This window comes from Mytilus californianus, unplaced genomic scaffold (genome assembly GCF_021869535.1).
Source record: "Mytilus californianus isolate M0D057914Y unplaced genomic scaffold, xbMytCali1.0.p SCAF_2, whole genome shotgun sequence".
Taxonomy (NCBI): Eukaryota; Metazoa; Mollusca; class Bivalvia; order Mytilida; family Mytilidae; genus Mytilus; species Mytilus californianus.
In genome coordinates this window covers 37,223,749-37,240,049 of record NW_026262668.1, presented here as the reverse complement: position 1 = coordinate 37,240,049, position 16,301 = coordinate 37,223,749, and the positions used below count along the sequence as shown (strand labels likewise).

The 16,301-nt window shown below is 33.4% G+C and overlaps 1 protein-coding gene across 1 annotated transcript; it reads right to left on the bottom strand.

The window, feature by feature from the left end:
• Positions 1–5,300: 5,300 nt before the first annotated feature.
• On the bottom strand, positions 5,301–10,896 carry LOC127729810 (uncharacterized). Its single transcript, XM_052237720.1, has 2 exons — positions 10,793–10,896; positions 5,301–7,411 (listed from the first exon to the last, which is right to left on the bottom strand). The coding sequence occupies exon 2, from the start codon at positions 7,407–7,409 to the stop codon at positions 5,736–5,738; it is 1,674 nt and encodes a 557-aa protein (XP_052093680.1). The 5' UTR covers positions 7,410–7,411; positions 10,793–10,896; the 3' UTR covers positions 5,301–5,735.
• Between the last annotated feature and the right edge of the window lie 5,405 nt (positions 10,897–16,301).

The following is a 16,301-nucleotide window of genomic DNA, read 5'->3' as shown; positions in this document are numbered from 1 at the left end:
TCACCTGGACATTTACATCAGACTATGGGGATGTATAAATACACAGCAACGTCTGGAAGGAAAAGGGATGTTCATTCCAATGCCTCGCGTAGAGAGAGTGTCACATTCACTGCACGTTAGACAACACCATGCAACAACTCTTTAAGGGGGTAGTTGGTTGATATTTCAAGGTAAAACTTCTGTTCCTGTCCAAAATACTTTCTCTCCTTCTTTCCAGATGTAGTGTAGATTCCCATTCTTTATTCATGTCGACACACTTTGCAAATCCTACCTCACTTGGCGTCTGTCGTCGTCGTCCGTTAACTTTTAAAAAAACTTCCTCTCTGAAACATGGAGTCAACTAACTAAATTTTGTCAAAATGAAGTTTTGTCTATAATTTTCAAAACAGCTATAGAAAACTGAACGCGGCAGAAATATTAAGAATGTTGAGATCTACCTACTGTTCATTTATACCAAAACTATCAGACGACTCCTTACAAAAGATATGTCGTCAAATGACGTTTTTTTTACTAATTAATTTCAATGTTGAAAGCTATAAGAGATAGAGAGAAACTATAAATTGCAAAATTATCACCAAAACCAGGTCAAATGGCTGAAATCGTGAGTTTTCCTCCTAAATAAAGATTTTTACCAATTTTTGGCGTCGTTGCTTTTTTTTTTCTTGAAAACTACACTGGATAAAAAGAAACAGTAAAAATTATCAGCTGGGCAAGATCTACAAATTGGTCAACATTGGTTCTGAATCGTAGATCGACTCCTTAGTTATTGCCCCTAAATTACAATTTTTACATTTTTGGGCAAAATTATAGTAGAAAGAGAAAAACTGTAAACAACAAAAATGATTAACAGGACCAGAGTTAAGACCTTTTCAACTGATTTTATTGGTTGTTCTTATATTGTGCTGTAACACCACTGTCCCAGGTTAGGGGAGGGTTAAGCGCTCACAAACATTTTTAACCCCGCCACATTCTTTATATGCCTGTCCCAAGTCAGGAGCCTGTAGTTCGTTCATGTCTATGTTATCAAAGGTACCAAGCTTATAATTTAATACGCCAGACGCTAGTTTCGTCTACACAAGACTCATCAGTGACGCTCAGATCAAAATGGTTATAAAGCCAAACAAGTACAAAGTTGAAGAGCATTGAGGACCCAAAGTTCCAAAAAATTGTGCCAAATACGGCTAAGGTAATCTATGCCTGGGATAAGAAAATCCTTAGTATTTCGAAAAATTCAAACTTTTGTAAACATCGTATTTGTTTTTCGTAAATAGTTTTGTTATAAATTAGGCCGTTAGTTTTCTCAATTGAATTGGGTCATATTTTTCATGTCGGGGCCTTTTATAGCCGACTATACGCTATGGGTTTTTCTCATTGTTGAAGGCCGTGCGGTTGCCTGTAATTGCTTACATCCACTTGAACTTGAACTCTGGTGGATAGTTGTCTCATTGGCAATCACACCACATCTCCTTATTTTTTGTAAAATCTTACAAATTCGTCAAAATGGCCGAAATTGCCAATCTACTTCCATAAACGATAAAAATAAATTACAAAATACCTCGGACTACTTGTTGATCATTATAAACAATCACAATGAACCAATGTAATTGACTATATTTTATATATATCTATAAAATACAACAACAAGAACGATTATTATTTTTAGTATTATTAGTCATGCGTATTGTCTTACAAGGCGGTTGTGGTTTTTGAACATTGTCTGTCAGTTGAATTGACTGTTGAGGTTGCTGTCGTCTGCTGGGTCTATCATACAATGCAATGAAATAAGCCAAAGGTTCGACATAGTATGTTTCTATCCATGCCATTTTATAAAACATTATTTTCTTTACTTTTACTTTATCATTTCCAACCATTACAGATTGGGTATCAGCGATAGTCTTTAGACGAGTATTCACATCGCAAAATTTGTTCACATTATTCCCACAGGCCATTTCGTCCTGGAATATACACACATCCGTTAATGTACCGGGGTCCAAATATGAGCAAAGAATTATCATGGAGGCAAGGTCTTCGTCAGAGATGCACACATATCTCCTGAAATCTGTAAGTCGGGTAATATCATATTCTGTCTGATCAAGATTCAATACTTTACACATACAATTCAAATAATACATTAATTTTGCCGTTGGATTATTCGGAACACTAACGTTTGAACCGGATTCTTTATCGTTGATAGAGTCTCCGTTTAACACTAGTGCCATCTGCAAATCTGTTGCAATGTGTGTCACTAAATTATAGTCAATTTTATTGCTTTAGGCTTTGATTTTTAATCCTTATTGCTTAATAGTAAGTCAACAAACATATATGCCTTGCATGTACACGTAGCTTCATGGACTATACATGTTTCCGTTTGTAGCCTTTCAAATGTAAATGTGTGTTCCGTTTGCGCCCTATTAAACGAACTTGTATATGTTTATGTGAACTTACAAGCTTCCATGTAATTTCCTCAATAAATGAGACCATACAAATCTTGTTATTAGTTCTTTTGAATAATGGAGTCAAAAGATGGCCGACCTATTTGTTTATAAGTCATTTATATTCATACTAAGTATTCATAAGCAGTGATGGTCTAATTTTTTAAATTGAAAACAATTGATTGATTTTCATTTGCTTAATATCCTGTTGCAAATATTTCATCCATATTCAAAACGAAAACAAATCAACAATAAATTCAATAAGTAGGTTAGGACGGATAATTTGGACAGCCACTGGAAAATCTGATTAATTTGAGCAAAGACAGAAATGCCACGTGCCACTAGTAATACCGACCCCTAAACTAATCATGGCAAACGTTTTGTTAAGTTCAGAGAGATTGGTTATGTCTCTACAAAGGCATCGACAGGACTTAACTCGCTGCGTATTCATACATCCCGCAAAGCCAAGCAGACTATCCTTATGCTTTGGTTTTACTGCCAGAAGGGACAAGTCTAAGTGACCGTATAGTTCTACATTTAAGAAAGTCAATCTTTGGGGCTCTGTGGCAATGATGTATGGTTAATTCTTTACAAACACATGATTGATTGTTGGTTGCTTAATGTCCAGTGGCAAATATTTCATGCATGTTCAGGACGATTTACCAATACAAAATATATTTTTATGTCAAAAGAATATTTATTTTACTTTATCTAATCTAACCATCTTAATATTTATAAAACTACCAATATTCTTAAATATAGAAGAAAAGACAATCCAGCTACATTCTGTACCCAAACAACAAGATCTTTCCAAAGTGTTCTCTCACAGAAATGGCTAGACAGTTCCACTCTGTACCATCATAAAAATAAAAGCTTTAAATATTTAGATTTTAATGCGAGAAAAATGTATTTCCTTTTCTCAGTAAGAACGAATAATCAACTTGGCGTAGCCTCGTAAAGACGAAATGAGCTTTTTCCGGATCGACACACTCTCACACGTATTGTTTATTGTTTAACGATATAGTGTATTATAGATAACAGTGTTAACTTTGAAAAGGAAGTGACGATGTGTAGTTCTTACGAGAATTCAGTAAATCATTATGATAAAGAAATTGTGTTTAATCCTAGTCATAATGAGATGGAAAAAGAGAATGACAAACGAGCCCCAATTATAAATAATCTGTTATTCTACGATAGATATATATAAGATAATGTCATGTCTATGGAAGACAAATTTAATTTATAAGGTTAATGCTGGCTCACTTATAACGAGAATAAAATATGTTACATTAACAGATTATTAAATAGAATTTAAAAAAATACATAGACGACTGAACTGTATATTTGAGTGGGGCAGGGAATTAAAAAAAAAACCCAAAAAAACAAAATCAAATCCGATAGAGAACCGTTGTTGCAGTCATTCAGATAATAGGAAAGAGATTTTAAAATCAATTGTTTTATTTGTGGGTTGCTTAAACTCCAGTGGCGAATATTTCAGGATAACTAAGTAGCACACAATATTCGGGTTTTTCTATTAATGTACATACACAATTGATGGATATTAAGTAAATTTGTAAGACTGATTTTTTGAAAAATTAAAGTTTTGTTTTCAGTTTCAACTGAATTATGAACAGATAGCAAAATATGTCGGAAGGTAAATATTGTTTTATCGTCCGACAACTGAAAGTGAATAAAGATTACGAAATCCGCGCAGATGCAGAATTTAAACTGCTGCCCGAGAACAATAGTAGTTTCTTTTTGACATTCATAAATGAAATTTGTATTTTGTTAATTTAAAAATTGTTTCTTATGTTTTTAGCCAAAAAAAAGATTTTAGCAGATTTGCATATATGTTGTTTTGCATATATAAAAGTACCTAGCAAACTTACACACGTATAGTTGCAGCAGCAGCGTAAAAAGGGCATGCAATCACAATTGAAACGAGTTAATTCATCACCATTACGTCATTGTTAATTTATACCTGAGTTTTGTCATGTTTCTTCTGTTATAACTTTGGTCTTCGTACCAACCATACTGATGCATCAAAACCTAGTGATGGAGGAGTTAAACTGAATAATGTTTATCTAAAAATAATTCTAAATTGGAAACTACGAGGGTGAACAACTATGTAATATTGTTTTAAAACCAGACTTTGGTATACAATAGGAACACGGTCGAACTGTACATGGACATATGTCACTACATATTGCTTCAATGTCCGTTCAATTCCAAAGGACTCTGGAAATCAAGACTAAAAAAGAACTGTTCTACAGTAAAAGATGGCCTTCTGAAATATTGTAATATGTATTCAACCAGTGGTTGATTCTGAAAAATTCTGAACACCTACTTCAATCTTCAATCACAATCTTTACATTTTTGCAGTTATATCAAAACCTTTGATTTATTCTATTCTTTAGACTACTATTTCACATGCTTAATTGAAAAATCGGCTACATCGTCTCATTAAACAAAACTTATCACACAAAAATAGGAAACAAAGATACAAATTCCTTCGTGTAGGCCATGAAAAGTCTTATGACAACCACGCTGATTTTAACTTATCACACGATTAAAACCATCACGATCAAAATAATGTAAATCCTGATCTTTTACGATCAGTTATTGTTAAATATTATAAAAATGTCCAGTTTTTCTAAACAAAAGCCTTAACCTTTTCCGTGAAAACAAACCAATTACACTTATCTGTACTATGTGACCAATAATCGATTTAGTTTCAAATGCAGAATATACCATGTTATATTCTTAAATGTGATTTTTTTATTATTCGCATGCATAGGGTCATGTGTAGCCTTTTCTGTTTTCATAAACGTACTGCATATTTTCTAAAATTAGTGCGCAGTAAAATTGAGAAATAAAACACATTCTTACAGTCACATTTAATTAAGTTAATTCTGATTTGCTACAAATAATACATCATATTTTTTCCACAGATTTATAAGTTTAATTGTATCATTGCATTGACGACCCGATATCAGATCTTTCACGATCCGATCACAATACTTTACCATCGTTAATTATTCTTGATCAGTTATCTCGATCTTCCGAAAGACAGCTGTGGAAAGGCGGTTAATTTTGTTTTATACCGAACAAACTTTATATGCACCTTTTTCGTTCGTTGTGCGTTCTGCTACGTGTTTAAGGAATAACACAAAAAAGGGTAAAAAAATCCAACAAAAAAAAAAAAAAAATGCTAACCGTTTCCTAGACCTTTAGTTTTCCAGTTATGATAGATCAATTTATCATACAAATTTTCCTTTCGCTGTCTTATTCTTAATTGTTTTATCATGGTTTAAGCTCTTGAATCACTGAGTATTCGTTTCTGTATGTGAATATTTTAACCTGTCCATCTTCAAAACCGATCCACAAATGATCGTGAGGAGCAATTGCAAAACAAGCAGGCTGACTATCATGCGTGTCTATTTGAAGTAACACGCCTTCTTTGTCAAGTAGATGTTGTCTGAAACCTACTCTATCTATCACTGTAACTGTTCCGTCAGATAAAAATCCTGCACCTATAAAATCATATTTTATTCGCTTTGCAGCCTTAAGATCGATCTCTGGATATCTAAATTTCATTTCCCCATTACAATTCACAATGGTTATCCATGAAGCTTTTCCTTCCGGACAACTTACAATACATAAATCTCCGTTCGTGTTTTCGGAAATATAAACTGGCGCTTCAATATCAATTTTATCCTCAGACAAAACCAGGTCACTCTCAAGCTGCGTTTTGTCATTTGCATATCGTCGAATAATCGGATTCTTAACTAGATGTTGGTCAGACGCTGTTTTTTCTACAAGACATACTGTTATGTCGCCATTAACGGACGCGGATGTACAGGTACATAAACACACAGCTTGAAGAGGCGCGGTGTTTATATAGTTTCCAAGAGTATAACTCTTATTTCTGGAGAAAAAATTGAATCCAAATGATCCGCTATATTTTAGCTGTTTAAGAGACTTCTTATTCAACATCCCAATGATAAGTTCGTTTGCATTATTTCGAGCTGCACACTGTGGTTCCTCGTCTAAAGTCTTTAATATTTTTGTCTTGACAATACCCGTGCTACAGTCTAGTTCTTCGATATCGCTGTGAATTAGCCATGCTTGAAGACTTTCTTTTGGTACAATGTGAACGACTTTAGCTGTCCGTTTAAAAGTATTTATAGCGAAGAAATCTCTCTTATTTTCCTCTGTAAATTTTAATAAGGGATAGAAATCACTTCCTTTTTGCTTTTCTGTGTCTTCGTTTTTGTCTTGATCGTTTTCTTGCCTCATACGAATTCCAATTTCATCAACTTCAGCATAAGTCCCCGATTCCATGTAGCCTATGATAGCTTGTAACTTACCCTTTTGTACTAACTCATTTTGACATTGATATCTGGGTGGTTGAATCCTTGGTACTACGTCTACGTACGGATCATCTTCAAGGTTCAATGATAGTTTTGAATCGTATGACAATACCTCTACATCAAACATGTTTGAACTTTTAGATTCCACAATCTGTATAGTTTCTTGGATTAAATTTAATCTTGATTGCTGCCTGTTAGAAAATCTATCAAACTCTTCGTTTGCAGCAATTTTAGTAGCTTCAAAATTTTTAATCAGATCGTCTTGTAATTCGTCCACATTTTTTTTTATCATTGCTCGTCTAAGTTTTACTCTTTCGATTTGTTGATCGACAGACGCATTAAACTCTGCTTTGCCTATATTTGCCTTCTCCAGTTCCTTTTGTATGTCAGGTAGGTTTTTATGTTTTGCTTCTGTTGCAGTTTGTATTAAATGTTGTCTTTTCTTGCTGAGATAATCAATAAGTTTGATTTTCGTATGACCACTGTGACGTCCAATGACACAGTCATCGCAAATCACCACGTGATCATCTTCACAGTAGAACCTTGCTTTCTCCGATGGATGTTCTGGACAAGTGATAAACTGATTACTTATTGTGGCTGCCATTACTGAAATAGACATATTATAATTGTGTGTAAAACACCGATAGATTTTAAAAATAAATAAACATTATATTATTTATTTAGGAATTCATTTGGGAAGAAGGCAAGAAATTTGCACAGTCTGGAATAAAAGACTATGCTGTGAAGCTGCACTTTTTTGCCTTTCAATGTGTTAATTCAGTCACGGACATGGGAGTTTTCTAGTAGCTTTTAAAATTGAAATATAGCTTCGGGAAATACCATTTAATTTAGTTTTCCGCCATAATTGATTGAACACACACCGCGTATCCATATTTCTATTAACTTATACAAAGACTGTTCGTTTGATTTTGCATCGTCCTGCAAGTCTTTTGGGGTTATTCTCAAATGATTGAACTGACTTTGATATTGCTACATTCAATTTCAAGAAAAAAATCTTCATTGTATTTTACTTTTATGGAAAATAGAAATGTAAAGTTTTCATGGAAGAGGTTCAATGATTGTTAGAAAGCACGAAGTAAGCAAGTTAAACAGTTTAAGGATGTTCGCAAAGGACATTTTGTCAGATATTCGGAATCCTCTAGTTTTATCCATTTAGTGCCAATACAAATTTTGCCCGCTAGCCCCCACTTTTCTTTTCATACTTTTATCACATATAGTAGCACATATAGTTTAAAAAAACATTTTTGAAAATCATATAAGATCCTTGTTATTTTTTCATAGTTTTTTGGAAAAAGGTACCAATGTAAAATGTAGGATAAAAATAGAGAGAATCATTTCCCCGCCAAATTTCAATTGATTAGGTAGCAATACACAGTTAGGACTTCAGTTTCGCAATTTGGCCATGGTAAATTTTTCAAATGTGAAAGTTTTTGAGCAATAAAATTGATTTTTAGATAGCTATGGAATTATATAGCCTTCAAAGTGGGTTTATATGAACATCAATATTTTTTTTGCATGTTTTATAAGCCATGTTTCTGTTTGACATCCGTATTTTCACATCCGTACCGTCCGAAAGTCCAGACATTATTGTAGTGTTTTTCAACAAATAATTGACCCTCGAATGTTTCAATTTAATTTCATGGAAAAACGAGGCGAACTGCATATGTTTCTTTTTATACCTCTAGATAGATAAATGTCAATGTCAAGGACACGGACTTGTCATTTTTTTCTCTACTTTTTCAATTACGATATTTATATACTATCAATTTATAACAGTCTTTTAAAATGCTTGTTATTTTGAAACAGTGACCGCGAACAACTTTTGCAACATTTTCGTATTGTATCAATGGTTGTGAAGCATGTCGGAAGAGTTGTACCCTTAGGGTTGTCGCACTTGATCTCACTCCGTTTGTTTCAAACGAATCTGACTGTTTTCATTCCTATTTTTGTCTTTTTATGCCTTGACTTATGATATTTCATTTGACATTTGTACAAATAAAAAGTGTTTAGTTTTCGTCAATGAAACATAAACACAACGATACAAATAACAAAAAGACATATATACCTCCGAAGGTAATGTTTTACGATGACATAAGTCGGGTAGTGATATGCGTATGTTTAACGCTAAGGAACGTCTTTATCTTTTAGGTTATTAAAAAAAGAAAAATAGGACTCTACTGTAGACTCATATCTGTGTGAAATATGTATTAACAAGGTAGGAAAAATGCAAATAACACTTTATAAGTTTCATGTGTCCGAGGTACTTTTCTGGATTTACCTTCATCGGGAACGTTCAAAGCTGAATATTTGAAAGCCAATGAAGTTTAAGAACCCTGACAGTTGAAGAGCTGTATGACCATAAAGAACCTAAAATAATAGCTTAATTCATCTAAGTAATCTTTATCAGCGGAAGTTGAAATCATCGTTTTTTAATAATTTCTTTCTAAATTTATGAAAAAGGTAAAATAATAAAAATTCAGAACTCCCAGGAAAATTCCATCGGAAAGTTCCTTATCAAATGACAAAATCAAAACCTCAAACGAATGGAAATAACTGTCATATTCCTGACTTGGTACAGACATATCCTAATGTCGAAAATGGTGGATTGAACCTGGCTTTATAGCTAGCTAGACCTCTCACTTGTATGACAGTAGCATAGAATTCCATTATATTGACAACAATGTCAATTTTAACGGCAATTTGAGAACGATTTGTTTAAAATGATGTCAGTACCGAAACATTTGTCGTAAAAAAAAAATCAATCACAATTTACTTTAAACATTCCAATTTGATTTTTTTTGTAAATTCTTCTCAATTCGATTTCCTGACATTATATTTTGAGAAATTGCATTGAAAAGTAAAGAGCTTTAAAGGAAGGTGGTAGGAAAGTATTCTTAAGTCAACTCAAGATCTTGATTCTGACCAATGAAAACATAATTTTGTCATTACAAAGTGGGTCATGCTAAAGTTACCACATTTAAAGACATTTTCAACAAGGAACCGCTCAAATACAAAACTTGGTGAGTTAGAGTGCCTAAAGATATGTCTAACAGTATTTAAAAAGCGATTGAAGAAAATTGCCCACTGTCTATAATACCATCTTTACTCTAGATTATGCAAGATTACGAGATTATATCACATGTATGAGCAAAATGTAACGCACAGCGCTAATATAATTTGTCGTTAGCTTTTCTGTCTCATACATATGAATCGACACTGACCCTCCATTTTTTTTTATTCATATTGAAAATACGGGAGAGTATTTGATAATGGAATGACAGAATCTCTTGCGTGTTATTTTTGTAAAATTTTAAATATTGTTTGCATAATAGTAGCCAAACGTTCAGTGACAAATATTCCATGCATAATCAAGACAAAAACAAGTTGAAATATAGCATCAGGTAGGGATATGAATAAGGGGGAGGCAGGAAAAGAACGCTATCTTTACAACAAATACTACCTTCGAATTTTCTTCAAAGATTTCATGATTGTGATCCTTAAAAAAGGTGGAATATACCACGGAGACGTTCAATTCCCATAAGACGATGAAAAACTGACAACACCATAATTACCATGACACGAAAGACGAAAACACTACACAGAAAATTAAGGACTGATGAGCAACACGAATTCCATGTGATGAAAAATGGATTTTTTCGAACATGCTTAAATTTAATGTCACCAAAAAGATCGACATATGACAAAAAAAAAAAAAAACGAAACGAAGAAATACACAAACACCTCAACGGACGCCCTCTCAAGTGCAAAGACGTCTTTTGTTCGAATTGTAGTCAGAACTTTATAGCCTCATTTATAGACCCCAGGTGACCTTGAGCTACCTGAATTAATATTCTAAAAAATATTTTGTCTTTTGCTTTTCATTTAGTGATACTATAAAACTGAGTTTAAACCATTTAAAAGTTAAGATTAGATTAGAAATCAGTTAAGATAAATCGCAGTGCTTACCTGAGATATAAACCTTGATGTTAAAAATAATAAAATGATTCAAGATTTGAAATGATGATATAAGCCATAACTAAAATACATCGTCCATTTTTTGTATTTTTTGTCAGGGGCAGTTGATTGAAAAACATACCAATAATTGATCATTGTATAAATGTTTAAATACCTTAAACTAGTATTTGAAATAATCAATCATTGATATATTTTTATCTGATCGTATAATCGAAGTAAATATATTTTAGGTTATTATAATATGAATGACGCACGCCTTAAAGCTGTATATTATTTTCAAAATAAATATTACTTATATTTGAGTTATGTTCTTGTTCATCTTTCCAAACGAACAAAAGTATTCACAAATAAAAACTATAAACACTTTATTTCGGATATAAGCTCGGGTAAATAGTACGGTAATGCCCTGATGTAAAATATAGTAAAATGTATGCAGTAATGTGTATATACATAAATTATGCATGTATTTTAACTGCATTCAGGCACTGCTTCATCATTATCAAGTAGCAATACACAATCTACTAAATGAATAATGTATGTTACTAAACAATCCTCTTTAAATTTGGGAAGATATCTCCTTCATGCAAAGCTCTGAATATTTGCACGGCTTCGGCTACAATTTTTGTCCTTTATGTTGCTAGCTCTTCGTGTTTGAATGCGATTAGGATTATAGAATATTTTATCCTTGAGCATCACTTAAGAGATATTAATTGTCGAAATGTGCATCTGGTGCAGTAAACTTGGTAAACAAGGGGCGAAAGATACCAAAGGGACATTCAAACTCATAAGTACTGTTTATGGTATTCATGTATGCAAATTCATATTATTAAAATAGAAATAAAGAGATGTGGTATGATTGCCAATGAGATAAATATCCACCAAAGTTCAAATAAAGAGGATGTAAGTAATTATAGGCAACCGTACGGCCTTCAACAATTAGAAAAACTAATACCGTATATCCGGGCTTTAAAGTTATTGTTAAACTACCTATTCTAGAGGTGGCGTGAATCAGATGTGGATACAAAAATTTCCAAAGATCTTTTAGAGTACATAAAATCTAAGACTCTTTCATCTTGCAATAGTATTAAAACATTTGACTTTTCTACAATTTACACAAGTATTCCCCATTCCAAACTAAAAGACAAGTTGAAAGAGTTGGTCCTGCTATGTTTCATAAAAAAGAATGGCTAACGTAGATACAAGTATCTTGTCTTAGAGGGGGATAAATCCTATATTGTAAAAAAATCACTCTGATTCTAACAAAAAATTCTCTGAAACTTACATTATCAAGATGCTTGACTTCTTGATAGACAACATATTTGTTACGTTTGGAGGACGTGTTTTTCAACAAACAATCGGCATTCCCATGGGAACCAACTGTGCTCCTTTTCTTGCCGACTTGTTCCTTTATTCATATGAGGCTGACGTCATACAGAAACTTCTTAGGAAGAAAGAAAAGAATTTAACAGTATCCTTTAACTTTACTTTCCGCTACATATATGATGTTCTCTCACTAAATAATTCAAAATTTGGTGACTATGTTGAGCGCATCTATCCCATCGAACTTGAGATAAAGGATACAACAGATACAGTTAAGTCTGCCTCATATCTTGACTTACATCTAGAAATTGACAATGAGGGTCGGTTGAAAACAAAACTTTATGACAAAAGAGATGATTTCAGCTTCCCAATTGTGAACCTTCCATTTTTATGTAGCAACATTCCAGCAGCGCCTGTATACGGAGTATATATCTCCCAGTTGATAAGATACTCCAGGGCTTGTATTTCCTATCATAATTTCCTTGATAGAGGGTTGCTGCTCACAAGGAAGCTATTAAAACAAGAGTTCAAAGTGGTGAAGTTGAAATCATTCCTTCGTAAATTTTACGGACGACATCACGAGTTGGTTGACCGTTACGGAATATCCGTTTCACAGATGATAGCGAATATGTTCCTAATGTCGTAACTACAATCCTGTTCCCTTTTCCCGAATTTGTGACCTACCGAATTCGACTTATTACCGGGTTTGTGCTAACATAAGCAACACGACGGGTGCAACATGTGGAGCAGGATCTGCTTACCCTTCCGGAGCACCTGAGATCCCCCCAGTTATTGGTGGGGTTCGTGTTACTTAGTCTTTAGTTTTCTATGTTGTGTTTTGTGTACTATTGTTTGTCTGTTTGTCTTTTTGTTTTTAACCATGGCGTTGTCAGTTTATTTTCGAATTATGAGTTTGAATGTCCCTTTTGTATCTTTCGCCTCTCTTCTATAAAGGAATCCGACATGAAAAATACGAAACAAATAAAATGAGAAAACGAACGGCCTAATTTATAACAAAAAAAAATCGTTTTAAGAAGTATACAAATAGTAGCAAACTCATTTATCTATCCCACTTATTATATCTCAAACAAATACGGTGATGTTCCAAAGTCATTATTTATCTGAATGTTGTTAAAGGGAGCAATTATTTGCATAGGTGATAAAGGCAGCATTTTGAGGTTTAGCTATTTTCATGATCAAAAATCGGTCGGAAAATATGGTTTAAAATTTGATTATCTTGCTTTATTTTCTCCAAGAAATTATGAGCAGTTCTAGGAAAAACAAATCCTGCTATTACATGTGTTTTCCATTTTGTGGAAAACGAAATTCTTGCTACATCACCAAGACAAATTTTCTTAAGGCTTGACATTTACCTTCAATTCATATTTTACAAATACTATAATTGAAATTAAATGTAATTTTTAAATATTGAACACTTATTTAAAACCTTTAAGAGAATAACTGTCAAATTATGAAAACAAAACTGATGCAGCAATGTTACTATTGGAATTTATAGAGGGGTTTTAAATTAGATTAAACTATACTGGTTCAAGGATCTCGATTTTTGCAAGTAATCATATCGGCAGAAGTTCACAAAACTGAAACGAATTTAAAATTACAAAAAGAAGTCGTCTTGGTAGAATGTTGGGTCTCTTTTAAAAATTACGAATTTCAACTTTAAGAATATCTCCTATTGGGGTTGTTGCAAAAAATGACGGGGGATAGCGTCTTATAACCCACTTGTCATATCCTCCAAACTGGAATGAGAATGATTTCATTGATCCAGAAATTTGCAAAGTAAAGTATTCTTCTTTTGATATGATTTCAGAATTAGGAAATAACGTGCTTTGCGCAAAAATGGACATTAGTCAGGCCTTTAGAATTTTATTGGTTCACCCAGCTGATTTTGACCATCTGGGAATTTTCCTTAATGGGTTATGTTATATTAATAAATGTTTGCCTGAAGTCTGCTCTATAGCATGTGCCCTCTTTGAAACATTTGCCACTTTTTCTTGCATAAAACAGTTGCATTGAGAGGTGGAATTGACACTTTAGACCACTATTTGGATGATTTTTCCTTACTGGCGAAAGTTCGACAGATAATTGTACCATTTTGATGGACACTTTGAATGAAGTATGTAAGCAGCTAGGTGTTCCACTGGCAGAGAACAAACCAGTAGGTCCTATCACATGTATCACATTTTTAGGCCTTGAAATTTACACAGTGCTTATGTTGGTTAGAATACCCCTGAAAAACTGGATAAACTTAAATTTATGCTTGATCAGGTCTTGTCGAAAAAGAAAATGGCACTGAAGCAACTTGAATCAATTACTGGTTTATTATTATTATTATAAGGCTTTTTATACTGTCAGATTGAATTCAGAGGTGAAAGCAGATGCTAGAGTTTGGTTAAATTTTCTAGATCGATTCAATGGTCAGTGTTATTTTCCTGATAGATTTTGGTCGACTAATGAAAGTATGGCATTATTCACTGATAGTGCAGATAATGTTTTATTAGGTTGTGGAACTTATTTCAATGTCACTCGCTACAATAACTGTGAGCCAGTAGTTGGGCTGATACTAGCATTTTATTGGATATAAAATGTTTGAAGAGATTATTCCCATCGTGCTGGCTTTCATGATATGGGGTCCTTCTTTTAGAAATAAACAGATTTTGTAAAGAATAGATAATCAGGCATTGGTAAGCATTGTGAACAAAAGAACATCAAAATCAAAGACAGTTATGAAATTGATAAGACAACTAATTTTTCTCACTATGGACAACAACATTCAATTTAGGGCACAACATATTGAGGGTTAGCACAACGTAATAGCAGATGCTCTTTTTCGATTTCAGGAACAACGTTTTATGGACTTTGTCCCGAATCAGACAGTTCTCCATCCGCAATCCCACAAGAATTCCTGACAATGATTTCAGAACTGAAATGAATCAATTACTTATAAATTCATTAGCACCCAGTACACAGAAAGCATATTTGCGTAGCATGGACATTTTTGTTAAATTCAGAGAAAATCAGGGTTTTTCTGATGTCTGGACTATTCCACTTGGTGACTTGACATCATTAATTGTTTATCTGTTTAGGAAGGAACTGTCCCACTCAACAGTACCTAGCTATATTTCAGGCTTAAGTTACTTTCTTAAAATAAAAAATTTAGAAGACAATACACAGAAATGTGTAGTCAGAAAATTGACTGAAGAAATAAAAAGGTTGGGGGCCCAAATCAAAAGGACACTAGATTACCAATAACGAGAGATAGGCCTATATTGGAAAAATTATTGAGGTCACTGGCGGTGATTTGCAAAAAGGGTATGAGACAAAATTGTTTATGACCGCATTTTCGCTAGCCTTTCGTAGTTTTATGAGAGTAGGTGAAATATCAGTCGATTGCAAAAATAAGCAGATGCATACTGTAAAATTTGAAAGTATAAAGCTATGCAGTGCACGATTAGAGGTTTTATTGACGTCATCAAAAACTGATCAGTTTGGTTCTGGAACAATAATCGTTATTTCTAAGCAGAAAACAAAAAATGTCTGTCCAGTACAATGCGCATTAGAGGGTATTTCTGATGAACAAATTAAAGAAATGGGACGTTCGAAGTCACAGGCCTTTTTGCGTCATATTAGGATTTAAAATGTGCCTGAATATTATACTGTACACTTATTTCAAGTAAATATGTTTCTATAATTGCTTATTTTATAATGCAGTCTAGAGCTGGCATTTGAATATAAATATTGTATTAAGTAAATAAATGGTATGTCCTGCATCAATATAAGCAAGTAATAATTTCTTTCTAAGAATTGCAGGACATGCTACAATTTGGATGGTTGGATCCTCGATTATTAAGCATGCCTTTGTGAAAGCCAGAGGAAGACCGGGAGGGTAAACTTGGGGCTGCAGAGGATAGGAGTAAATATTTGGTGGCAGGTATAGTGTAGAGGTAAAGTGATGAACATGAAACAACAAATAAGAACCATGTTAAAATATGAAGATCCACCATCTATACTATTTTTACATATTGGAGGCAATGATATAGGGAAAGAAAGTACAAACACTCTTTGTGAACTAATAAGGAAACTGTTCAGTTGGATGCGTCAACTGATGTTGGACACAATTTTTGTCTGGTCTCAAATTATTCCGAGATCAAGTTGGCGTTAC

Coding starts and splice junctions, on each gene's coding strand:
- LOC127729810 (XM_052237720.1), bottom strand. CDS start 7,409: ATGGCAGCCACAATAAGTAATCAGTTTATCACTTGTCCAGAACATCCA.